This window comes from Hyla sarda, chromosome 1, assembly GCF_029499605.1.
Source record: "Hyla sarda isolate aHylSar1 chromosome 1, aHylSar1.hap1, whole genome shotgun sequence".
Classification (NCBI taxonomy): domain Eukaryota; kingdom Metazoa; phylum Chordata; class Amphibia; order Anura; family Hylidae; genus Hyla; species Hyla sarda.
The window spans coordinates 435,101,995-435,125,251 of record NC_079189.1 but is presented as its reverse complement, the minus strand read 5'-3'; the positions used below and the strand labels follow the sequence as shown (position 1 = coordinate 435,125,251).

The following is a 23,257-nucleotide window of genomic DNA, read 5'->3' as shown; positions in this document are numbered from 1 at the left end:
CGGTCTTGAATACCCTCTCGCATTCCAGAGCGGAGTCCACTAACAGAGCCTATAAAAGAATTTGGACAACTTTTCAGTCTTGGTGCTCCAAGAAACAACTACCTGGACAGAATCCAGCTGTTGCCACAATCCTCAACTTTCTCCAGGAGGGATTAGACAAGAATCTATCTCCTTCCACACTCAGAGTTCAGGTATCAGCCATCTCTGCCTTTCTCAATAAACCATTGTCTCAAGACCCACTAGTCAAAATATTCTTGAGGGGATCCTCAAGGTTAAAACCTACAATTATACAACCTGTCCCAGCATGGGACTTATCGATGGTGCCCAAGGGGTTAGCATCTCCCCCCTTTGAGCCTTTGGAGGAGGTGGACATGAAGTTTGTTACCATTAAAATAACTTTTTTACTGGCAATCACTTCAGCCAAAAGGATTGGGGAACTTCAAGCGCTCTCGGCACTTGAACCATATACTAAATTTTTGCCGGATCGAGTGTTACTCAGATTCATGCCATCCTTTATACCTAAGGTTCCATCATTCCAAAATATAAATCAAGTTATATCCCTGCCAGTATTTTCTCCTCCTCCATCCTCCAATGAAGATAGTGCTCTTCATTGCCTAGATATCTCGAGATGTCTCCAGATCTATATAAGAAGATCTTGGAGTTTCGGAAGGATGAAAATCTGCTAATTCTCTTTTCAGGACCCAAGAGAGGTCTTAAAGCTTCAAAGCCCTCCATCAGTAGATGGGTAAAAGATGCCATTCGTATTGCCATGGTATCCCAAGGTAAGGAGCCTCCTGAGTTTGTAAAAGCTCATTCCACCAGGTCTGTATCTACCTCCTTTGCGGAAAGGAGTCTTGTTCCCTTGGAACATATATGCAAAGCTGCTTCCTGGAGTTCACTCTCCACATTTATCACCCACTACAGACTTGACAGTAGATTGGCCGATTTTTCCTCATTTGGACGGACAGTATTATCTGCCGTCAGGCATGAGAGCCCTCCCTCATAGGGTTTCTGCTTGCCATTTCCCCATCTGTGCTACTGGTTAGGACGTAAGGGAATCGTTAATTTCTAACGATAATTTGTTTTCCCTTAGTCCTAACAGTAGCACAACTTTCCCTCCCTAGTTAAGTTATTTTCTTCTATTATTTACCTTTAGTTCTTCTTGTTACTACACAATGAGGCAGAGGATGACCCTCTTACTTATACAGGGGGTTGTGGGTGTGTCTTACTGATTGTTTAATTAGGTTCAATAAAACTTCCATCTGTCCTACCAGTTCGCGGGGGGTGGAATACCCCATCTGTGCTACTGTTAGGACTAAGGGAAAACAAATTATCGTTAGAAATTAACGAATTTCTTCCTCATCATCTTCTGATGATGAGCCACCAAGGCGGCGGAGACGCCGCCTTGCAGGACCGCAAACCTCCTCTGCTCCTCACCCTGTGCCTCATGCTAGTATGAGTCCCCCTGGTGCTCATACTAGTCAAACCCGCCAGCCAAGTTCGCCGGATCATCATTGGCGCTCATGGAGCGCCTGCTCCAGGCCCCATGCCCGCAGGGGGGCCCCATCACATTCGGGACATCCCTGTGTCCCAAAAAATCTTTTCAGGACACAAGGATGTCCCGGTTACCTCTCTACGGCCCGCGTTAACTTTAAAAACGCAGGCGCCGCTGGAAGGTGCGCCCATAGAAGAGCAGAGCGGAGAGGAGCGGTGAGGACGCACGCATGGTAAGTCACCACTCACCAGCACGTCATCTTCAGTGTTCTAACCACCGCTCCTCTTCGGTCCCGGGACTTACTGCTATGGCCCGTAGGCCATAGCAGTAGATCGTGACCCTGGACCGGAGGAGCGGTGGTCGGAACACTGGGCCAGTAAACAGGCATACAGCCCCCTGCCATACACTGTATATGGCTGAAGGCTGTATGTCTGTGGGGGAAATGTACTGCACCTAATGTGGGGGAACTGTACTGCCGACCTAATGTGGGGGAACTATACTGCCGACCTAATGTGGGTGAACTGTACTGCCGACCTAATGTAGGGTAACTGGACTACCGACCTAATGTGGGGGAACTGTACTGCACATAATGTGGGTAACTATACTGCACCTAATATGGGTAACTGTATTGCACCTGATGTGGGGGAACTATACTGCGCCTAATGTGGAGGAACTATACTGCCGAACTAATGTGGGGGAAGTGTACTGCACCTAATGTGGGTAACTGTATTGCACCTAATGTGGGGGAACAATACTGCACCTAATTGGGGGGGGGGGGACTGTACTGCACCTAATGTGGGGAACTTTACTGCCAACCTAATGTGGGGAACTATACTGTTAACCTAATGTGGGGGAACTGTACTGCACCTAATGTGGGGAACTGTACTGCACTGACGGGGGACTGACTGGGGAACTGACGGGGGGGGGGGGGGGGGGGGCATCATAATGAAGTGCTCCGTCTTCCAGGCAGCCTTAATCTGGCTTAATTTACACAGTAAGCGCTGGCTCCCCCGGCCACCACCTCCTGCTGTCTGACATCGCTGCCGATACAATGCTAGAGGCAAGGAGCAAGTGAGCTCTCTAGCATTGCACAGGTGCATGGAGATGTGAAACATCGGGACCGAGCGCTTGGTGGGGAAGCAATAACAGTACCCGTTCTCCTCTTCTTTGTTTGTGCCTGCATTCACTAAAGGGCAGGGCCAGCTCTTGCTGTGTGAATTCCTGTCGGTCGGCACACACATAAAAATCAAAGGGGGCGCATGCACTGGGACCTGTGTGTCAATAACACACCAGTCCCAGCGCTGAGGTATAGGGGATAGGCGTGACAGCAGGAGGGCATAGCGAACCCCTGGCCACGCCTATCAGACTGTCAGTGACTGCAAAGAAAAGTTTTTTTTTTTTTGTGGTAATTACAACTGGAATAAAGAAGGTAAAAGTAATGCTGGATTAATAGTCTACACACAATATGGTTAGTTTATATGCCCGAAACTTCATGACAGTTGCGCTTTAAGGCTCGACTTACCCCTTGTTACGTTGCTTTAGGGGTGTAGTTTCCCAAATAGTGTGCGTGGTGTTGTTTTTTTTTGCTGTTCTGGCACCCTGGCGACTTGCTAAAATGCAACATGCCCCCAAAAACCATTTCAGCAAAACACTCTTTCAAAAAGCCCAAATTTTGCTCCTTCCCTTCTGAGCATTGTATTGCGCCAGCAGAGCACTTTACATCCACTAAAAATGGGGGTTTTAAATTTTGGGGGACATTTTCTTCTATTACCCATTTTGAAAAAGAAAAATTTGGGTTAACACCAGCATTTTAGTGTTAAAAATTAAATTTTCCATTTTCACGTCCAACTTCAACGTAAAGTCATCAAACACCTATGAGGTGTGAAGGCTCACTATACCCCTTGTTATGTTCCTTGAAGGGTGTAGTTTCCCAAATAGTGTGCCATGTGAAGTTTTTTTTTTCAGTTCTGGCACCATAGGGGCTTCCTAAATGTAACCTGGCCCCTAAAAACCATGACAGCAAAATTCGCTCTCCAAAATCCCACAGGTGCTCTTTCCCTCTTGAGCCATGTTGCGAGCCAGCAGAGCACTTTACGTCAACATATGGAGGTATTTCCAGTGGCAGCGGTCAGATTTGCAAAAAAGGGCTGAGTCGTTAAGGCAGTGGTTCTCAACCTTTACCCCCAGGGTTACTTAGCAGTTCCCCAACGGGTACTTAAAAAAAAAAAAAAAAAATCAGTAATGGCAGCCACAGCCACTGGTTACTGGTCTGGACCATTTTGAAAGAAATGGTAGGCCGACATCACTTCACCGAGCAACGGAGCAGGGTGACAGCAAAGGGGAAGCACAGGCACTGGGCTGCTGTGGGCATTAACTACCATCAGCTTTGTTGCTCCACTGCCCCTGCAGACCGGGGACCAAAGCGGGACAGTATGGTGGCCTACAACTATATAGGGTTGGGGGCCTTCAGCTATATTTTGGGGCACAGAGGGGACCTAACAACTTTATGGGGACGCAAAGCGGGTACTATTACTGTGTGTGACAATAAACATGGGGAGTTTGTAAAAAGGTGGGTATTGTACTGCAGAAAGGATTATTTGGCTGGTTCTGTGGAGAAGTCTTGCATGGGAGAAATCTTAATGGCAGTCTAGGCCAGATAGTGAAGAAAAGAAAAGCAAACAACTCTGATTAGAGAAGATGTCACCTGTAAATTGAGAGACTAGAGAGATAGGGAAAGGAACAGGGGTCCTGTTATAGAGGAAAGTAAAGCATATGAATTATACTATAATTATTACAAAATATCTCTAATATGGGGGTACAATTTTTTTGGGACTAGGCTGTCAAGGGGTACTCAGGCAAAATAAGTTTGAGAATGAGAACCACTGCCTTAAAGCGCAACTGTCATGAAATCTGGGTGCAATAACCTGCACATAGCCTTTGTACTGTGTGCAGGTGGTGTGTATAGCAATGTTTTTACCTAACATTTGCAGGCTTTCATCACCCTAAAAACTGCTTTTGATCAAATCCACTGATGGTCGGCTAGGCGCCGCCACGCCCACCCCCTGTATGTCAGCGCTGGGACCGCTGTGTGAATGACACACAGGTCCCAGCACATGCGCCCTTCAGCTAATCTAACGTGCGCGCCTCTGCGTGTCATCCAGCTAACACTGCGGAGGAAGGCGGCGGCGGGAGTGAGCGCTTGCTGGATGACACGCAGTGACGCACACGTTAGATTAGCTGAAGAGCGCATGCGCAGCCACCGTCAGTGGCTTTGATCAAAAGCATTTTTTGGGGTCACCACCTACACACAGTACAAAGGCTGTGTGCAGGTTTATTGCACCCAGATTTCATGACAGTTGCGCTTTAAGGTGAAAATGGGCTGAGTCCTTAAGGGGTTAATATCAAAAGGTGAAGGTGGTTTATGTCAGAAAGCTAAATTGGTATATTACTGGAAGACAGAATTTTTGATTTATTTCACAGTATTAGGTCATGTGTCTCTCCTCTCTGCAGAACAATCTTTCCCTTAACATTCATTCAGCGCTTTTAAAAGGACATCATCTTGGGGTTGTCATGGCAACCGAGTCTACCAGCCTTACTTATACCTGTATGCACACATGCCGCACAACACATTCACCACCTCCATATGCAACATTCTATTAAAGAGATGATCTCGAACGCTTATCTTTTATAATTTCTCAGCACTATACATGGCATCTTGAAATAACCCCTTTAGTTATCCCTTGTCCTGTGAATAGAAAATAACTTAAGTTGATTTGATCCTGAGAACAGAGGATAATTGTACAGCCAGCTCCCCATTTATTCCAAGTAGGGCTGGGCGGTATGGCCAAATATGTGTATCGCAGTATTTTTGTAACTTAAGGCGGTTCCACGGTATATAACAGTATTCCCTCCCCCAAAATGATCAGCTCAGCTCTGTCCCCATCAGGGTACTAATCACGTCACCCGCAAGCGCTGCCTCCTGTTTGTTGTGGCCGCCGGCGCTGACACTTTATACTGTGCGGTATCCCTATGCCCCGGCTGCAAAAGGTAAACAAAAACTAACGCATGTTCCGACGTCGGCCTTACCCTGGGGACGTGAACATTGGAGAGCCGTCAGCCTATCACCGGCCGCAGCGATGTTCCGCCTCGGTTGGTGATAGGCTGAGCGCACTGTCATGTAAGAAGCCTGCTTCTTACATGACAGTGCGCTCAACCTATCACCGGCCGAGGCGGAACATCGCTGCGGCCGGTGATAGGCTGACGGCTGTCCGACGTTCCATTCCCAGGGAAGTAAGTCCGGACCGACGGGGAAGGTGAGTTAAAGATTATTTTGTTTACCTATTGCAGCGCGGGCATAGGGATACAGAATAGAGCAGTGGTTTGCAATCTGAGGACCTCCAGATGTTGCAAAACTACAACTCCCAGCATGCCCGACAGCCAACGGCTGTCCGGGCATGCTGGGTGTTGTAGTTTTGCAACATCTGGAGGTTGAAGACCACTGGTATAGTGTCAGCGCCGGCGGATGAAACAAACAAGAGGACGAGGAGGGCAGCACTTGCGGGTGACATATGTGAGTAGTAGCGCTGGGCTGATAATTAATTGGGGGGGGGGGGGGCAGAACAGAAATTCATATCGTGAAGCAAAAAAAAAATTTCGGTATTTGGTATGAAACGGTATACCGCCCAGTCCTAATTCCAAGTGATCATTGGTGCAGCCCTCCCTATCCAACACGTCATGTAAAGATGTTTATTTACTACAGAGCTATTTACTACAAATTGGAGGAAAAAAGTATGAGAAACAGCCACATTCAGACATGCTATGAAGTGGCACATGGGCTTATACAGATGGATCAAAATATATACTAACTACTTTAGGTTAATTGTTGAAGTTTTGCTGTGCGGCCTAAGGGAAATGTATAGCATGTGCAGCCACGTCTTTCTTTCTAAATTTGTGGTATTCATTACAAATGTAGGTTTACCATTGTAAGGTAAGTGGGAGTGATGCAATTTCAATAAATAAATATACATTTTACATTATACAGTTGGTGACCGTTCATTGCTGGCACCAGGTCTGTTATACATTCTAATACAACTTGGTGTAAATAAAATAAAAAATATCCTTACTTTTCAGCACATTGCATGTGCCATCTAATTCCTGGTATTGATAATGGAGACTAGAGATGAGCGAACTTACAGTAAATTTGATTCGTCACGAACTTCTCGGCTCGGCAGTTGATGACTTATCCTGCATAAATGAGTTCAGCTTTCAGGTGCTCCGGTGGGCTGGAAAAGGTGGATACAGTCCTAGGAAAGATTCTCCTAGGACTGTATCCACCTTTTCCAGCCCCCGGTAGCACCTGAAAGCTGATCTCATTTATGCAGGATAAGTCATCAACTGCCGAGCCGAGAAGTTCGTGACGAATCGAATTTACTGTAAGTTCGCTCATCTCTAATAGGAACCAAGAATACATTCTAAGCATGCACCAAGCAAGGGACGGCAGCTCAGGAAAGAAAAAGAGGTGAACTACATAGACTCTGCCATCTAAGGGACAGCACTAAGTTTCATTGACAGGACATGGATACAAGGTGTTTATACATCAGTGGAACAGTTTTGTGAATGAAGCATATCAGAATGTTTTAATTTTAAGCTAATTTAGGCTTATGGGAAAACCAAAGATTAACCAAGTGTAAATTTTTTTTGCCCGTTATCTAAAACAAAAGCATTTCCTGGACTTCTATAAAGCAGTTAATGCTAATATACCTAGCACAAAATAGATTAGGCAAGTAACATTTTCCAACTGCCTCATAGCTATTCCCATTAAGTTAGTCCCACAAAACACCTTAATATGTTCTGAAATAATTACATTGGTGGCCCATCCTCAGTATAGGCCATAAATGTATGATCATCAGCTGTTGGACCCCTGTCAATCAGCTGCTTGACAAAACCACAGATCTGGCACATCAGGGGTGTGGAGATAAATAAAAAAATTTATAAAAACTACTTGTCCAAGGGACTAAAACAGAATGCAATCTACTTGTCCCTCATGACAATCCACTTGTCCTGGTAGACAAAATAATTTCAACCAAAATAGTACGTAAAAAAGGTCTTGAAGTTTCTGCACTTTCGTTTTTTTTCCTCCTCGCCCTATAATAGCCATAACTCTTATTTTTCCATCTACAGACCAATATGACACTTGTTGCAGGACCAATACTTTCTAATGACACCTTTCATCTTTCCATAACTGAGGGGCAGACTTGCGTCCCATGCAAGTCTGCGTCCGCTCCTCCCGTCAGTCTGAACCTCACACCAGCGTTCTAAAAATAAAGGGGGAAGTCGGTACGGCCCTGCTTGACTGATACAGGGCTAAATGAATGAAAAATTCACCTGCCCAGTACCCGGAACTACATGTCCCGGGCGATAAGATTTCCTATGTCCCTGCATATACACAATATATGGTTCCAGAAGCAATTGGCTCAGCTCATAGTATAGTGCTCATGCCGGGTTACTTCAGCTTAATTCACATTCACTTTAAAAAGAGTACCTCTCATTAATCCTCCCATCATGATAAACCACCCCCTGCCTTTTTTTTTTTTTTTTTTTTTTTTTTTTTTTTATAATTTTTTAGTTTTCTACCTTGATATTGCTTTGGATTTTCTGCTCAGTCTCAGTCAGGTTCAGAGACTGGGAAGGGGCGTTCCCCAGCAAGTGACATCATCTGAAGCCATACAGGGGTCCTCTCTCACTCTGTAACCAACAACAAATGGCAGTTAAGTGTGAGAGGACCAATGCCAGGCCATCAGGAGTCCAATGTGTGTGCAAAAGATGGGGGAAATGTGGTCTGGACAAGTAGGGAGACACCTAGTGGCAGCTTTTTTTTTTTTTTTTTTATTTTTTTTTTTTAAACACAAGAAAAAAAAAAAAAAAAGATTTTAGCATATATAATGATTGACAACGTGTTATATGCTAAAATCATTATCCTCACCATACCCGGGGGACAGTTTTGCCCCCAGGGATGGTTCAGCACTTGTTGCTCCGTCCGTGGCCCCGCCCAGTCATCTTGATTGACACGAGACACAAATCAAGACGAGGGAACAGGACCATGGCCGGAGCGACGGGTTGCTGGGCAGCTGTGGGGACTTTATAACTTTATATTTTCACCATCCCGGGGGGACAAAAACATCCCTAGGGATGGTGAGGATAACGATTTTAGCATATATAACGCATTTTTAAGTGTTATATATGCTAAAATCTGCTGATTGGTTTCCAGCCTGTAAATTGATAGGCTATCCTCAAGATAAGACATCAATATTAAAACCAAGTCCAACTTCTGGCACCCCAACCGATCTGCTGTTAAAAGGGCTGCAGATCTTGTGCAATTGCTGCAGCTTTTTTTTTATTGTTGACTGCCCCTTGCAGTTGCTGTTGCTGTTCCTTTAGTAGCAGTAGTGAAAGAAACTGCAGCCTTGTCCGATTCAAGTGACCAGCCTAATACTGTCACTCCTTGCACTGCCAAATGTATGGTGACTGCAAACACTGAAGAGGCTGTAGCACAAATACGAGTGCCACAGGCCCTTCATACAGTTGAGCAGCAGGGGTGCTGGGAGTCAGACCTTCATCGCTCAAATATTAAATGTAACAATGATTGTAACGGTGAAGTAGGCCATAGAGCTTTATTTGGTGCCATGTTTCCGACCACCAGTTTAATTAGATGGCTCACTATATCTAAACAAGAGGACCATGGTTGAAACATACCAGATATTTAAAACTCAAAACCCAGCAGTGGATATATTAAAGGGGTTATCCAGCCTGTACAAATCGAACTGGATAGGTCATTAAAAGGGGTACTCCAGTGAATATTTTTTTTTTAACCCCTTAAGGACCAAGCCCATTTTCACCTTAAGGACCAGGTCAATTTTATTTTTGAGTTTTCGTTTTTTTTCTCCTCGCCTTCTAAAATCCATAACTCTTTTATATTTCCATCTACAGACCCATATAAGGGCTTGTTTTTTGTGTGACCAAATGTACTTTTTAATGAAACCTCTCATTTTACCATAAAATGTACGGCGAACCCCAAAAAAAAATTTTTAGGGAGGAAATTTAAATGAAAACCAAAATTTTGCACATTTTGGAGGGGTTCGTTTTCACACTGTACACTTTACGGTAAAAATGACATGTACTTTATTCTGTTGGTCAATACGATTAAAATGATACCCATGGCTAGATACTTTTATATTTTTGTACCGCTAAAAAAAAAAAAAAATCTAAAACTTTTTGTACAAAATCAGTCATCTATTTTGACCACCTATAACTTTTTCATTTTTCCTTATATAGGGCGGTATGAGGGCTCATTTTTTGCACCATCATTTGTATTTTTTTTTAGATACCACACTTGCATATATAAAACTTTTAGATCGTTTTTTTATACATTTTTTAATAAAATGTGACAAAAAAAGCTGCATTTTTTATTTTTTACGTTTACACCATTCACTGTACGGGATCATTAACATTATATTTTGATATTTCAGACATTTACGCATGTGGCATTACCAAATATGTTTATTAAAAAAAAATGTTTACGCTTTTTGGGAGTAAAATGGGAAAAACTGACAATTTTTATTGGGGAGGGGATTTTATTATCGGTGATCTTCTGCTCTGGTCTGCTCGATCACAGACCAGAGCAGAAGAACCCGGGAGACGGCAGGAGCCAGGTGAGGTGACCTCCGGCCAGCATGCTGGATGATCGGATCGCCGTGGCAGAGCTGCGGGCGATTCGATCATCCATTCAAAGTACCGCAATGCCGTGATCTGTATTGATCACGGCATCTGAGGGGTTAATGGCGGACATCCGCGCAATCGCTAGCTGCTAGCAGCTGGGACCTGCCGTGTATGACGCGAGCACCGTTCCGAGGCTCGCGGTCATACAAAGACTTCCCGCACCAGGACGTACATTTACGTCCGTGGTTGTTAGGGGGTTAAATCAACTGGTGCTAGAAAGTTAAACAGATTTGTAAATGACTTCTATATAAAAATCTAAATCCTCTCAGTACTTAGCTGCTGTATACTACAGAGAAAGTTGTGTAGATTTGCTATGGGGATTTGCGTCTACCATGGACCGAGGTGTCAGCAGAGAGCACTGTGGTCAGACTGGAAAGAACTACACTACTTTCTCTGAAGCAAAAAGCATCTTATAAATACGGGAAGGCTTAAGATTTTTAAATAGTAATCTACAAATCTGTTTAACTTTCTGGCACCAGTTGATTTGAAAATATTTGTTTTCCACCGGAGTACCCCTTAATGACCTATCCAGTTTGATTTGTACAGGCTGGATAACCCCTTTAATGTATCCTCTGACCTGGGTTTTGAGTTTTAAATAACTGGTATGTTTAGATATAGTGAGCCATCTAACTAAAGTGGTGTTCAGAAACATGGCACCAACGCTCTATGGCCTACTTCACCGTTACAATCATTGTTACATGTGTAGTTCATCAGAATAACATTTACTACAAATTGTGTATATTTATTTATAAGGCTTGAAAGTAGTTTGTAATATAGGCCAAGAATGCTGCATTCATTTCAATTGAAGTGGCCCCCTTGACTTTGGATACATCTGTCAAGTAGATTATTTTCTGGTCTGTTAGATACAATCACTGTTGTATGAGCATATATAGAATGAGGACACAGTGTATTCTAAGAATATAAGTCATTTAATACTGTTAATTTTACAGCACAAAAAATAAAACTCAAAAAGCTATGATTTCTTCCCCCTTCAAAAACATAAATGAAGTTAAAGCGTAAAATACAATAAAGTGTGTTCTATGTAACCTACTGAGTCACACGACCCTCGCAGGTTGTCCCTTGGAACAGTTACAGGGAAAACATTGTGCAGGAAGAAAACCTGCTCATGTACTTGACGTCAATGGCTTGAAAACAGTTAATGTTAATTACATTGAAACTGAAAACTTAAATCCCTTGTAAAAAGGTAAATACAATATAAAATTACAATTTACAAGCAAAACAAATGGCACAGACATAGTTTAACCTCCCTTTACAAAAATAAAATGAGACATTGCCCTCCATTAGCAAATTATCCCAAGTGACAGATTCCCTTTCGACATTTGTTGGATTCGTAAACAACCAGAAGATTCATGAAATTCAAATGCAGAGCGTGCCCAAAGCAGTGACCCCCAGGCTCTTAGCTGGAAACGTCCCAGATCCAACACAAACCATCATTAAGCAGCAAGGAGAGGCAATGCTCCTGTGACAACCCGATCTGGGTCACATTGGCAGAATAGACGAAGCTCAATTTCTACTCCAATGGAAAGGGACTCTTTCTGCTATAGAGGCCTGGAAATTAGATTTAAGACACCTAACTCAGAGTCAAGGCAATTTTCCCTTGCATAGTCTTTTTGCAGCGATCCAGGAAAGTGGGCAAAACGAGATTCAGACAAACTTAAGGAGTTGGCTCATTGTGTGAGAATCTGTTTCCTCCTTTTGTGCTATTATGCTGCAGCAGAGCACTAATGCCCCCTGCATAAAAAAGGCCAACAAAGGAGTTTAAAGGAAAGGATCTAGGCTATCCAAAATCGGAACACATGCCGAAACTATTAAAGACATGGATTCTTAGGCGATATGGACATTCTGCAACAGAGGGGGTTAAGCCATTTTCATTCTGATTATGGAAACCAAAAAGTCCAGAAAATCACATTCACTAAATGGAGATTCCCTAAGATCTAACCGTTAAACACCTCACAGTACAAACTGATAATGGCACAAATTTAAAGAATCACACCGCACCAGAGCGCAATAGAAAACTGGAACTCCATCGCTGGAAGGACAGGCAGGTGGTGTCTTCTGCTGCTGCGACAGAACTCTGCATTTGAAAGGGGAAGTAGTCATGTTAAATTCCTGCGCAGAACAACAATAGCCAAGGTTTGCAGTATAAATAAAGGCCTCCGTTAACTATCACACACTTAGATCTCCACACAAGCAAGAGGGATTGTAGAGATCACAACAGATCGGGCACATAATCTCTTTAGAAATGACTGAAGTGGGGTCGTTTCTAGAAATCACTATTTTGTTGCAGTGTTTGAGTCAATAAAACATTAATCCTTTAGGCATGATTTAAAAATTTTCAAGAGAAAAAATAAAATAAAAAGCCTAAAATTCTGAATGCCAGCGCGTATTGTTTTCCACAGTTCCAGCGGCTGGCAGCACAGCATGTCCGAGTACGCTTGTTCAGACCCTTGAAAACGTGGTAAGCAGCAGCTTTGCATTATGGACAAACACAGCTATGTTACATGCGTCAGTAGGTGAACTTTGCAACGCGTGTTATTTTCAGAAGTGTCAAATAACCAGGCAGCTGAAAGATTGAGCTGAAGAATAGGCCAGGGAAGCTTCAGATGACCTGGAAGGAGGAAAGTGAATAGATCGGGCTATGAGGAAATCAAACCAGTCACTCATTGTCGTCTGGATTCTGAGGGTCAATTATTTTCACATGTGTAAAGGGAAAAAGCCCTTTTCGCCCATTTACTTCTCCTTCCCACTGGCCGTTAATATTCATGCGAGTCACTTTCACTAGGTCACCCACCTAAAAATAGAAGAAAAAAAAAAGAAAAATTATTTAGACTGAAAAGGGACATCATGTAGCTGTGTAGTGAAACCAATACTAAAAAAGCATTACAACTAACTGCAAACAGTAATGTCAGAAGTAGATGCTGTATAAGATTTACCAGCTACAGACACCTATTTCCCCACGTGACCCTAACAGTGGAGGGTATGATGCTAAATGGAAAGGAGATATCCGGTTACCTTTTGGAAATGCTCTTCCACAATCACAAGGAAGGAGGTCCCATGTCACCAGCAACCCCAGGACCTGTGCACTTTCTTTGCATTAAAGGGGTATTCCAGGAAAAAAAAAAAAAAAAAATTTTTTCATATATCAACTGGTTCCAGAAAGTTAAACAGATTTGTAAATTACTTCTATAAAAAAAAAAACAAATCTTAATCCTTTCAGTACTTATGAGCTTCTGAAGTTAAGGTTGTTCTTTTCTGTCTAAGTGCTCTCTGATGACACGTGTCTCGGGAAACACCCAGTTTAGAAGAGGTTTGCTATGGGGATTTGCTTCTAAACTAGGCAGTTCCCAAGACACGTGTCATCAGAGAGCACTTAGACAGAAAAGAACAACCTTAACTTCAGAAGCTCTTAAGTACTGAAAGGATTAAGATTTTTTTAATAGAAGTAATTTACAAATCTGTTTAAATATCAACTGGCTCCAGAAAGTAAAATAAATAAAATAAAAATAAAGTTTTCCCCTGGATAACCCCTTTAAGCTATCTTTGCCTGGCCCAGAGTTGAATGGAACAGGTAAAGAGTGTCATTTGTGGGGGAAAAAAAACTTTAAAAAGAAAACTGAATGAAAGGAATTTATTATTTTCTATGTGTGATGTTGTTCCACTATTGTCAGAAATTATATTTGAACAAGTGCACGACAGTCCCACATCTTTAGCAGTTAAAATTCCAGAACATTATAAATACAAGTTTCCAACGTGTTAGAGCTGACCAATCTAAATCAACATTAATAGTTCATTGTATTCAATGCTACAGGAAAGGTCTATCATTATCGTTGTGTATGGACACCTTTACTATGATCCATTTTATTGCCTGCCAAGTCTTATTACAGTAATGACTTAATGGGTATAAAATGTTCTGGACGCAGAAAACAAAAATAGAGTTTTGCAATCTTCGCCTTATGAGGGTCTTTCCGTAGAATCCCCTTTTTTAGTGCTTCTAGTCTGTGATATGGCATCCTATACAGAACTATGCTGGCTGCAATATGGTTCTATACTGTGCACAGTGATTCCAGAATAAATGCAGACGTAGTGTGTATAGGCGTTCACATCCAATTAGGAATATAAAGCAGGAGCTTATGCTTTTTAACCACAATCTAGTATAAACAACATTATGTAAAGTTATTTTGTGGAGGTTTTATTTTTGTTATACGGTGAAAGCTCTTCAAACGATCAGCAATTTATGCATATTACAGTATTCACAAATAGAATATACTTATATACATCTTCACTCAAGAGCAAACCGGTTGTGTTTTAGGAATTCTGTGCGGTTCAGTAGTTTGATTATCTAGCCGCGTGTGAATAAGGACATACTTGGGGCTAGAGCTGGGCGGTATGACCAAATATGTGTATCACGGTATTTTTGTAACTTATGGCGTTTCCACGGTAAATAACGGTATTTCTTTCACCCCCCAAATCATGTTACCCGCCAGCGCTGTTCTGCACCCCCCAATTATCAGCCCAGCGGGGTACTACTCACATGTGTCACCCGCAAGCACTGCCCTCCTCCTCTGTGTTGGGGGCCGCCGGCGCTGGAACTCTATACTGTACCCAGTGGTCTCCAACCTGCGGACCTCCAGACGTTGCAAAACTACAACTCCCAGCATGCCCGGACAGCCAACGGCTGTCCGGGCATGCTGGGAGTTGTAGTTTTGCAACAGCTGGAGGGCCGCAGGTTTGAGACCACTGCTGTACGCTGTAGCCCTATGCCCGGGCTGCAAAAGATGAACAAAATAAACTTTAACTTACCTACGTCGGCCTCACGCTGTTCCTTGGGACTGGAACGTCAGACAGCTGTCAGCCTATCACCGGCCGCAGCGATGTCCCACCCCGGCCATTAATAGGTTAAACACACCGTCATGTAAGAAGCCGGCCAGAGCTCCTTCCATGACAGTGGGCTCAGCCTATCACTGACCGGGGTGGGACATCGCTGCGGCAGGTGATAGGCTGACGGCTGTTTGACATTCCAGTCCCAAGGAACAGCATGAGGACGACGTAGGTAAGTTAAAGTTTATTTTCTTTATCTTTTGCAGCCCGGGCATAGGGATAACAGCGTACAGCAGTGGTCTCAAACCTGCGGCCCTCCAGCTGTTGCAAAACTACAACTCCCAGCATGCCCGGTCAGTTTTGAAACATCTGGAGGTCCACAGGCGTACAGTAGAGTTCCAGCGCCAGCGGCCCCGAACAAAGAGGAGGGCAGTGCTTGCGGGTGACACATGTGAGTAATACCCGCTGGGCTGATAATTAATTGGGGGGAGCAGAACAGCGCTGGTGGGTAACATGATTTGGTGGGGGGGGGGGGGGGGGGAGAGCAGAACAGCGCTGGCGGGTAACACGATTTGGTGGGGGGGGGGCAGAACAGCGCTGGGCTGAGAATTCATTCATTCCTAAGGGGGAGGGGCCCAACCGGTATTGCGGTATGGGAAAAATTTATATCATGAAGCACAAAAATTTCAGTATTTGGTATGAACCGGTATACCGCCCAACCCTACTTGGGGCACCTTATTTCATACAGCTCCTTAACCACTGCAAAGTAGTATGAAAAGCAGCAATACAGTAAATGATCACACCTACATTGAACTGGAGTTATGGAGTTATATAAACAAAAATACATGCATAGAAGAAAAAACAAATCTACAGATCTGTCTGTACGGCTGCTATACACAGATCACATACATCTTCACATAACATGACCAAAGATCAATAGCTATTTCCATCACGCCATGTAATGTTTGGTCAGCATTATGTAATGACTGACATCAGAACCTCCTCAATCTCCAGCCCTGTAGTCTATCATGTATGGACAGTGTAACAACCTTTGACCCTCCCTTAGCCAAGTACATTTTTGCAACCGGCGGCGACACGTACATAGACTACATTCACACTTCAAAAGTAAATCTACACGATAGAAGAGATTTATCCAACCTTGTGCAAAAGTTTAGTGGTGTAGTTGTCTATAGAAACCAGTTTCTATGTAAAAACCCACACACACCTGACTGGTTGTAATGGGAGACTGCTCCACTGGGTTTGATGAATCTCCCCTGATTTCTTATTCCAGGACAAGTACTACAGAGAGGGGGCGGCTGCCCTTAGATTACCCGGTGGTCTGTTTAACAGATAGGTTGGGCAGTGTCAATCGAGAGTGTAGAGAAGTAATGTAGCCGGAAGCATTCTAGATCACATTATATGGCAACGGGAAAATAAATACAATCTGCATTCCAATTAAAGTCTTAGAAGCCATGCTTGGGATCAACAAGCTGTGACTCGCGTCCCTTCTTTACTAGAAAGCCTTGCTATTGTGAGAAGCCTGCAGGTAGCTTGCTGTCATCTGCCGCCTATTGGTTATTACCGGAATCCTTACCCTCAGGGAGGGAAAAGTGACTCAGAATTCCACACAAGCTCCCTGTCCCACCTGAGTGCACACTCATTACTCTGGTGAGGCACTATCCTACCATGTGTCACTTCCTCCTCTTACTATACATATACTGATAAATCCGGCGCTTTCTGACCACTGACTCACAGACAAACTGTTCTGCCTGATAACTCCAGTCTACGCTCTCTTTCTGAAAGAACATATTCATGACTACTGGGCGGGGGAAGCCAGCTGAACACCAATGCTACTGTAGCGTGCATTCACACGCCATCACTTATTCAATGTATTATTCACTATAAGAGCTGTCCAAGTTCACAAGTGATGATGAAGAGTAGTCGGGAATTAGGCTACAGCTATGATAACTTATTTCCACTTTGGCAGACCGAGTGCATAATGTACATATTTTCAGTCCTACTGACATTCCACACTCAACAGCAAGTGTTCTTACACGTACAGGACCAGATCCAAGAGGCCTACTTATATCCTACTGTTCTCCTCTGTAAGGCTGGGTTCACACTACGTTTTCTCCCATACGGGAGCACATACGGCAGGGGGGAGCTAAAACCTCACGCTCCCGTATGTCACCGTATGCGCTCCCGTATGTCATTCATTTCAATGAGCCGGGCGGAGTGAAACGTTCTGTCCGGTTGGCTCATTTTTGCGCCGTATGCGCTTTTACAACCGGACCTAAAACCGTGGTTGACCACAGTTTTAGGTCCGGTTGTAAAAGCGCATACGGCGCAAAAATGAGCCGACCGAACGTTTCACTCCGGCCGGCTCATTGAAATGAATGGCATACGGGAGCGCATACGGTGACATACGGGAGCGCAAGGTTTTAGCTCCCCCCTGCCGTATGGGAGAAAACGTAGTGTGAACCCAGCCTAAGCCTGACAGCACACAACTCACCATCCATGACAAAAACAGAGTCATTCAGCGTAACAGCAGGTGGGCATGAATTGCCAGCACACAATCCAAGATTATGGAGCACTATATATTGCCACTGACATGCCATTCAGAGGTCACCTAGAACAGGCGACCTACTTGTTAACCTACCAAAGTGCCTAATATTTCCCAGCTAGGAACCTAATTAGAGTACGCCCCCTGGAGACCTGCGTGATTATGGTTCTAATTGTCACTTCATATATTAAGACGGCACCGACCTACTTAAGATGGGGAGGTAGAAAAGAACATTCTCCCAGTGTTAAAGGGACAGTTTATCCAAACAACTTCTAAGAGTGACTGGTAAGGGTCCCAGGTGCTGTCCACCAGCACTGGACCTTTTTGCAAAACAATGTGGAAGAAAGCAGCAGCCATAAATACGATCTAACATATGTGCATACAATTTTCTTCTGCTGTAGTAAGCCCTCAACATACCAGACACTTATGGCATTTTTTAAAGGGGTACTCCACCACTAGACATCTTATCCCCTATCCCCGCCGCTGGGGACCCCTGCAATATAGCACGCAGCACCCACCTGTTACTGCTCTGGAAGCGCTGGAGGGTCCCCCGCGACTTCACGCCCCACCCCCTCAATGCAAGTCTATGGGCGGGGGCGTGACGGATGTCACGCCCCCTCCCATAGACTTGCATTGAGGGGGCGGGGCGTGACGTCACGATCTTCCGTTTCCGTGGTCGGGACCAGACCCTCCAGCGCTTACGGAGCATCAACAGGTGGGTGCTATATTGTGGGGGTCCCCCGCAATCAGACATCTTATCCCCTATCCTTTGGATAGGGGATAAGATGTCTAGGGGTGAAGTACCTCTTTAATAGACCAGTGTTCCCAAACCTGTGGCAAAACTACAAACTCCCTTGGCTCTCTGGGCATGCTGGTAGTTTTGCAACAGCTAGGTAGCCACAGGTTGGAAAAGCCTGCAGTAGGCCTACAGATATCCTTTTAGAGAACGCAATCTTCCAGCTTTAGTCACATACTGACCAAAGATAAGCAGGACAAAATACTTCACAAGTATAGAGTGTGTAAACAGTCCAATATTCACCAAGTCTCCACATCTCATTAACACCACTTTAGCCAAGTAAAAAGTCTGTGAAATAGACTCAAAGCCATCCCTTATCTATAGGATATAAGATAACTAGATGATCACTTATCTGAGTGGCAGAATGCATGCTCGGCCACCACTCCTTTCACTGTCTATGGGACCTCCAAATATAGGTCAACAGTCCCATAAAGAACGAATGAAGCAGCAGTCGATCATGGTTGCCGCAACTTTATTCACTCGGGGACCATTTGTTCTTGTGATGAGTGGGGGTCCTGGCAATTACACCCACATGATCACCTAGTTATACTATATTCTGTGGAGAGGGGATTTACATTGGAATAACTCCTTTAAACATATCAGGGGAGATTTATCAAAACCTGTCCAGGGGAAATGTTGCTGAGTTGCCCATAGCAACTAATCAGATGTCTTTCATTTTTGAAAAGGCCTCTGAAAAATCAAAGAAGCGATCTGATTGGTTGATATGGGCAACTAGTCAACTTGTCCTCTGGACAGGTTTTGATAAATCTCTCTCCCAATCATCCTTTTCAGTGCTCACACCATTATGTGGAGAAATAAGCATTTTTTCTCTCTGCCCTTTTCTCACGGTATAAGCTTATAAACAGCAGACATGCTCTAACCGATGCTTATTACTCTAGAGAAGACATGCAATGAGCTGTCAATCAATAAGTCATTAACTTATTGCAACGAAAGTAAATCATTATATAAGTGACAGCTCTGCAGTCCAACAGTAAGTAAATCAGATCCATTTGAATGGTGGAATGTACCAGACTTACCTCTAACGCTAGGGCTGTCTTATCATAGGCGCAAGGAACTCTTTTCTGAATAGCTTTAGCATAGACAGGTCCATTCTGCGTGGATGGTAAAGGGGTGATGACTGCGCCTGGAGGTGTGGAGGAGGCAGGCAGAGGGCTGGGAGTCTGGGGCTGAGCATAGGCATGTGCAGGCTCAGGTATGCCATAGCTATTTGAATTCCTGTTCCCCATCATGCCTTGAAGAAACACACGGGGTAGCTTTTCCACATAGGGCACAGGGATCATACCAACACGACCGTCCTTGTTCCTTGCACTCCACCATTGTTCCTCTGGCTTTTCCACAATTATTAAAATTTCCCCCTTTTTAAAAGGAAGGTCCTCTGCGTCATTACCAGGGAAGTCATAAAGAGTCCGTACACACTCCATGTTTTCCTCCGTCGCATGTACACTGGAGGCAGAACCTGTCCCCACCGGCGGGCTTGGATATCTGTTAAATAAAATAAGAATACAATTAAGTATTTTTTTTTTTTTTTTTTTTTTTTATACACTTAGAGAAAGGGGCAACATCTGGATCGCATAAACAGATATATGACAAATACCATGGATTCCAGGCTACTCAGCTGTGTAGAAGGTAGGATAAGAGTTCAATGACTTGCGTGTCAAGCGTGGCTTAAAGCTCGGATAATACGGATCCAAACCCCAAGTAATCACATTGTGCAAATGAGTTTAGCAAATAAATACGATGACTCTAAGAGCCGACTAATTTGATTATCAGATTAGGAGGCGCTAAATGCATCAGCCGCAGATTATGCCAGCTGCTTGTCCGGCTCCATATACCTGGACAATATGCCCAGAGTGATGCAATGCAGTGGTCACAGAGAGCAAAGTCTACTGCAGGCTGGACAGTATTCTGGAATAATTTCATGACTATAGAAAATACACATATACGTTCAGATATCAATCCCGAGACCAGACTGACACCATAACCAGTCCCCTTAACAAAAGGGATCAGATAGTCCAGTCGCTATTGATCTGCTTTACATGAACGCACGGGCTCCCGACATCAACTACACAGCAGTTTCCCAGCAATCTCTGCATCAGCAACTTGTTTTGTGTCCCCAAACAAAGTGGGGACTTAGCGTCTGACACGGACAGGACTGATGCCAGCTGCAAACTGCCCGAAGAGTAGGGATGCCCAAGAATGCCAAAAATTGACATCTCATACATAACTGCTTCTATTTAGTTATAAGGAAATATGCTGTATGGCAGTGCTCGTCAAACTGTGGTCTTACAGCTGTTGCAAAACTACAACTCCCAGCATGCCCGGGGAGTTATAGTTTTGCAACAGCTGGAGACCAAAGCTGTAGAGCAATTATACCAACCTGCCTCTGGGACACTACAACTCCCAGTATGCCAGCTGTCACACAGCAAGTCTGCGATCAACCTGTGCCAGTGGTATCAGACTACAACTGCCTGCATTGCCGGCCATGCTTAGCAACAGGTTGGAGCTCACCACTGCAGAGCACTATGATAGAAGCCCAATATCACTGACAGCTCCTGCCATAATGAATAGCACACACAGGAGCCCTGCCAGTGAACTGACTTCCTTCCTGCTGCAAAAGCCCCACAGACTGGAGACAATCAGCAGGGGCACTTACCTGGGCGCCGGCTCTATGAGGGTGGTGGTGTCCAGGTAATGGATCTTGTAGAAATCCAGCAGGGCCGGTAAGTTGTCGAACTCCTGATCGCCGATCTTGAAGCGACGTCCGGGCAGAGAATTGATGATGTAGTGGGAGACCCGCGAGTTCTCCGACACGGACAGCACGTGATCCCCGGGGCAGGTGGACGAATCCCGGACGAGAAAGACCCCGTGCCTCTGCCCCTGCAGCCGCGTCTGCGCCTCCTGCCGAGACACCGGCCCGAAGTACCAGCTCGAACGATCCGACGAGTCAAAGCGAGCGGACGACATGATGAAGGCAATCGCCGGGGACAATTGGAAATAACGGGTGTGAACAGGGGTGGAGGTGGGGGAGTCTGCTGGGGCTGGCTACTGACAGGCGGCTTCCTCAGCTGCTCTGGGTTTCATGGTCACGGCGGAAGCTGCAGGTCCTGTCAGGCCCGCGCAGTCTGGAGCTCACACACCTCGGGTCCCCTCCCTGCTCTGATCTGCGAGACTACTGAGGAGACAGTAAAGATGGCGGAGGGACTGCAGGCTTTCACATACAGCCAAGCGGATACGCGTCATCGCCGAGCGGCAGCCAATCAGGAGCCGGCTGCACTCATCTCATTGGTTGCTGCTGCTGTCTTATCACAGGGGGTAGACGTGAACGCGCGTTTTCATATGGTCCTAAGAGCGGCTACTTGGTCAGGTGACCAATCAGGAGCCGCTTGGCTTTGATGTCACCGAACGGTAAATGTTCGGCCTCCGGATTGGCTGCTATCCCGTGCAGGGCGTTCTTAGTCCGTGACGTCAGCGTCATCTGTAGATTACATCAGTCTTTAAATTTAGGGTGGCTGACAATTCTAGGAAGTATTCACAATATAAACTTCACCAGTGGGCGCTGGACTAGACATTACAATAAATGGAGAGGGGGTTATTTTGTCCGTAACCCCACCCTTATAAAGCTATTACTAATCCCCCCATAAATGTTGCTTTTAACTAGTGGCAGCTTGAGTTTCCCCATAAACAGTATCAGAGTAACCGTCCTAATATAGTACTAATGTGGTGTCCCGGTACAGGACTTGGTCCTGTCCCTTTGTCTGTAGTCCCCTCAGCCAGAGTCCCTCCAAGCTAGTAGGGCTCTCCTAGAGGGCTGACCCCTAGTCGCCTCTTGATAATGTGTATAAATGTATATATCCATATATTTTATTATAGTATGTCTATGTATAGGACCTTAGAGGTCATGTGCCTTTAATTAATTGTGTTATGGTGAGGTTCAAGGACCTTTGGGTCATGTGACATACCCATAGTTCCTTGGGTCAGGACTGACAGGTTTGCAGAACCAATGAGCTTTGTCCCACCCCCTTAATATATAAGGGGCTGCTGCCACTTACAGGAGTACTCTGGTGCAGAGTATTCCTGCTCCGTCCTGCCAGGGCTGCAAAATAAATGAAAAGGAACCATCACTCACCTCCCTGGGTTCCCGCGGAGCGCCACTACAGCTGATCGGTCCTCCGGTCCATCCTCTTTGTACTTCCGTCATACTACTCAGCCTATCGCCGGCCGAGGCAGAAGATTGCGGCGGCAGGCGATAGGCTGAGCGCCTTGTGACGCTTCGTTACACACGGAAGTATGAAGAGGATGGACCGGAGGACCGATCAGCTGTAGTGGCGCTCTGCGGGAACCCAGGGAGGTGAGGATGGTTCATTTTCATTTATTTTAGGACGGAGCAGGAGTAGTCTGCACCAGAGTACTCCTTTAATTCTCTCTCTTGAGACCTGTACAGGAAAGAAAGCACATCTCAGTATAATCATCACTTCAAGCTAGACCTGAAGCCTTATCTTCCGCAGCCACTAAACCGTGAGTTATCCAGCTCAAAACTACAAATCCTGTGTGACTACTGCAACTCCAAAATACCCTACATTCATTAGCACAGGGGCTAGCAAACCTAAGCTCATTAACCTCAGAAGTCCCAGCAAACCTGTGAGGAAAGGAGCCTGTACCACGGTCCTCTGCTAAAAGACTGTTATGTTACCTGCAGTTGCATAAAATATACAGTAAAGTTTATTCCGGTTTTAATCGTCTTCTGCTGTGGACATTCATTTATTCCTAT

The 23,257-nt window shown here is 44.8% G+C and overlaps 1 protein-coding gene across 1 annotated transcript; it reads right to left on the bottom strand.

Annotated features, from left to right (window-relative positions):
• Positions 1-11,180: 11,180 nt before the first annotated feature.
• Positions 11,181-21,732, bottom strand: CRKL (CRK like proto-oncogene, adaptor protein). Its single transcript, XM_056552316.1, has 3 exons — positions 21,143-21,732; positions 19,506-19,971; positions 11,181-13,082 (listed from the first exon to the last, which is right to left on the bottom strand). Exons 1-3 carry the CDS (start codon positions 21,451-21,453, stop codon positions 12,948-12,950), a joined length of 912 nt encoding a protein of 303 aa, XP_056408291.1. The 5' UTR covers positions 21,454-21,732; the 3' UTR covers positions 11,181-12,947.
• Positions 21,733-23,257: the final 1,525 nt, after the last annotated feature.

Excerpts from the sequence above, each read along its gene's own strand:
- CRKL (XM_056552316.1), bottom strand. The coding sequence starts at position 21,453 with ATGTCGTCCGCTCGCTTTGACTCGTCGGATCGTTCGAGCTGGTACTTC. Across the intron at positions 19,972-21,142 it reads CTCATAGAGCCGGCGCCCAG|ATATCCAAGCCCGCCGGTGG; the intron begins GTAAGTGCCCCT and ends TTTATTTAACAG. Across the intron at positions 13,083-19,505 it reads AGACAGCCCTAGCGTTAGAG|GTGGGTGACCTAGTGAAAGT; the intron begins GTAAGTCTGGTA and ends TTCTATTTTTAG.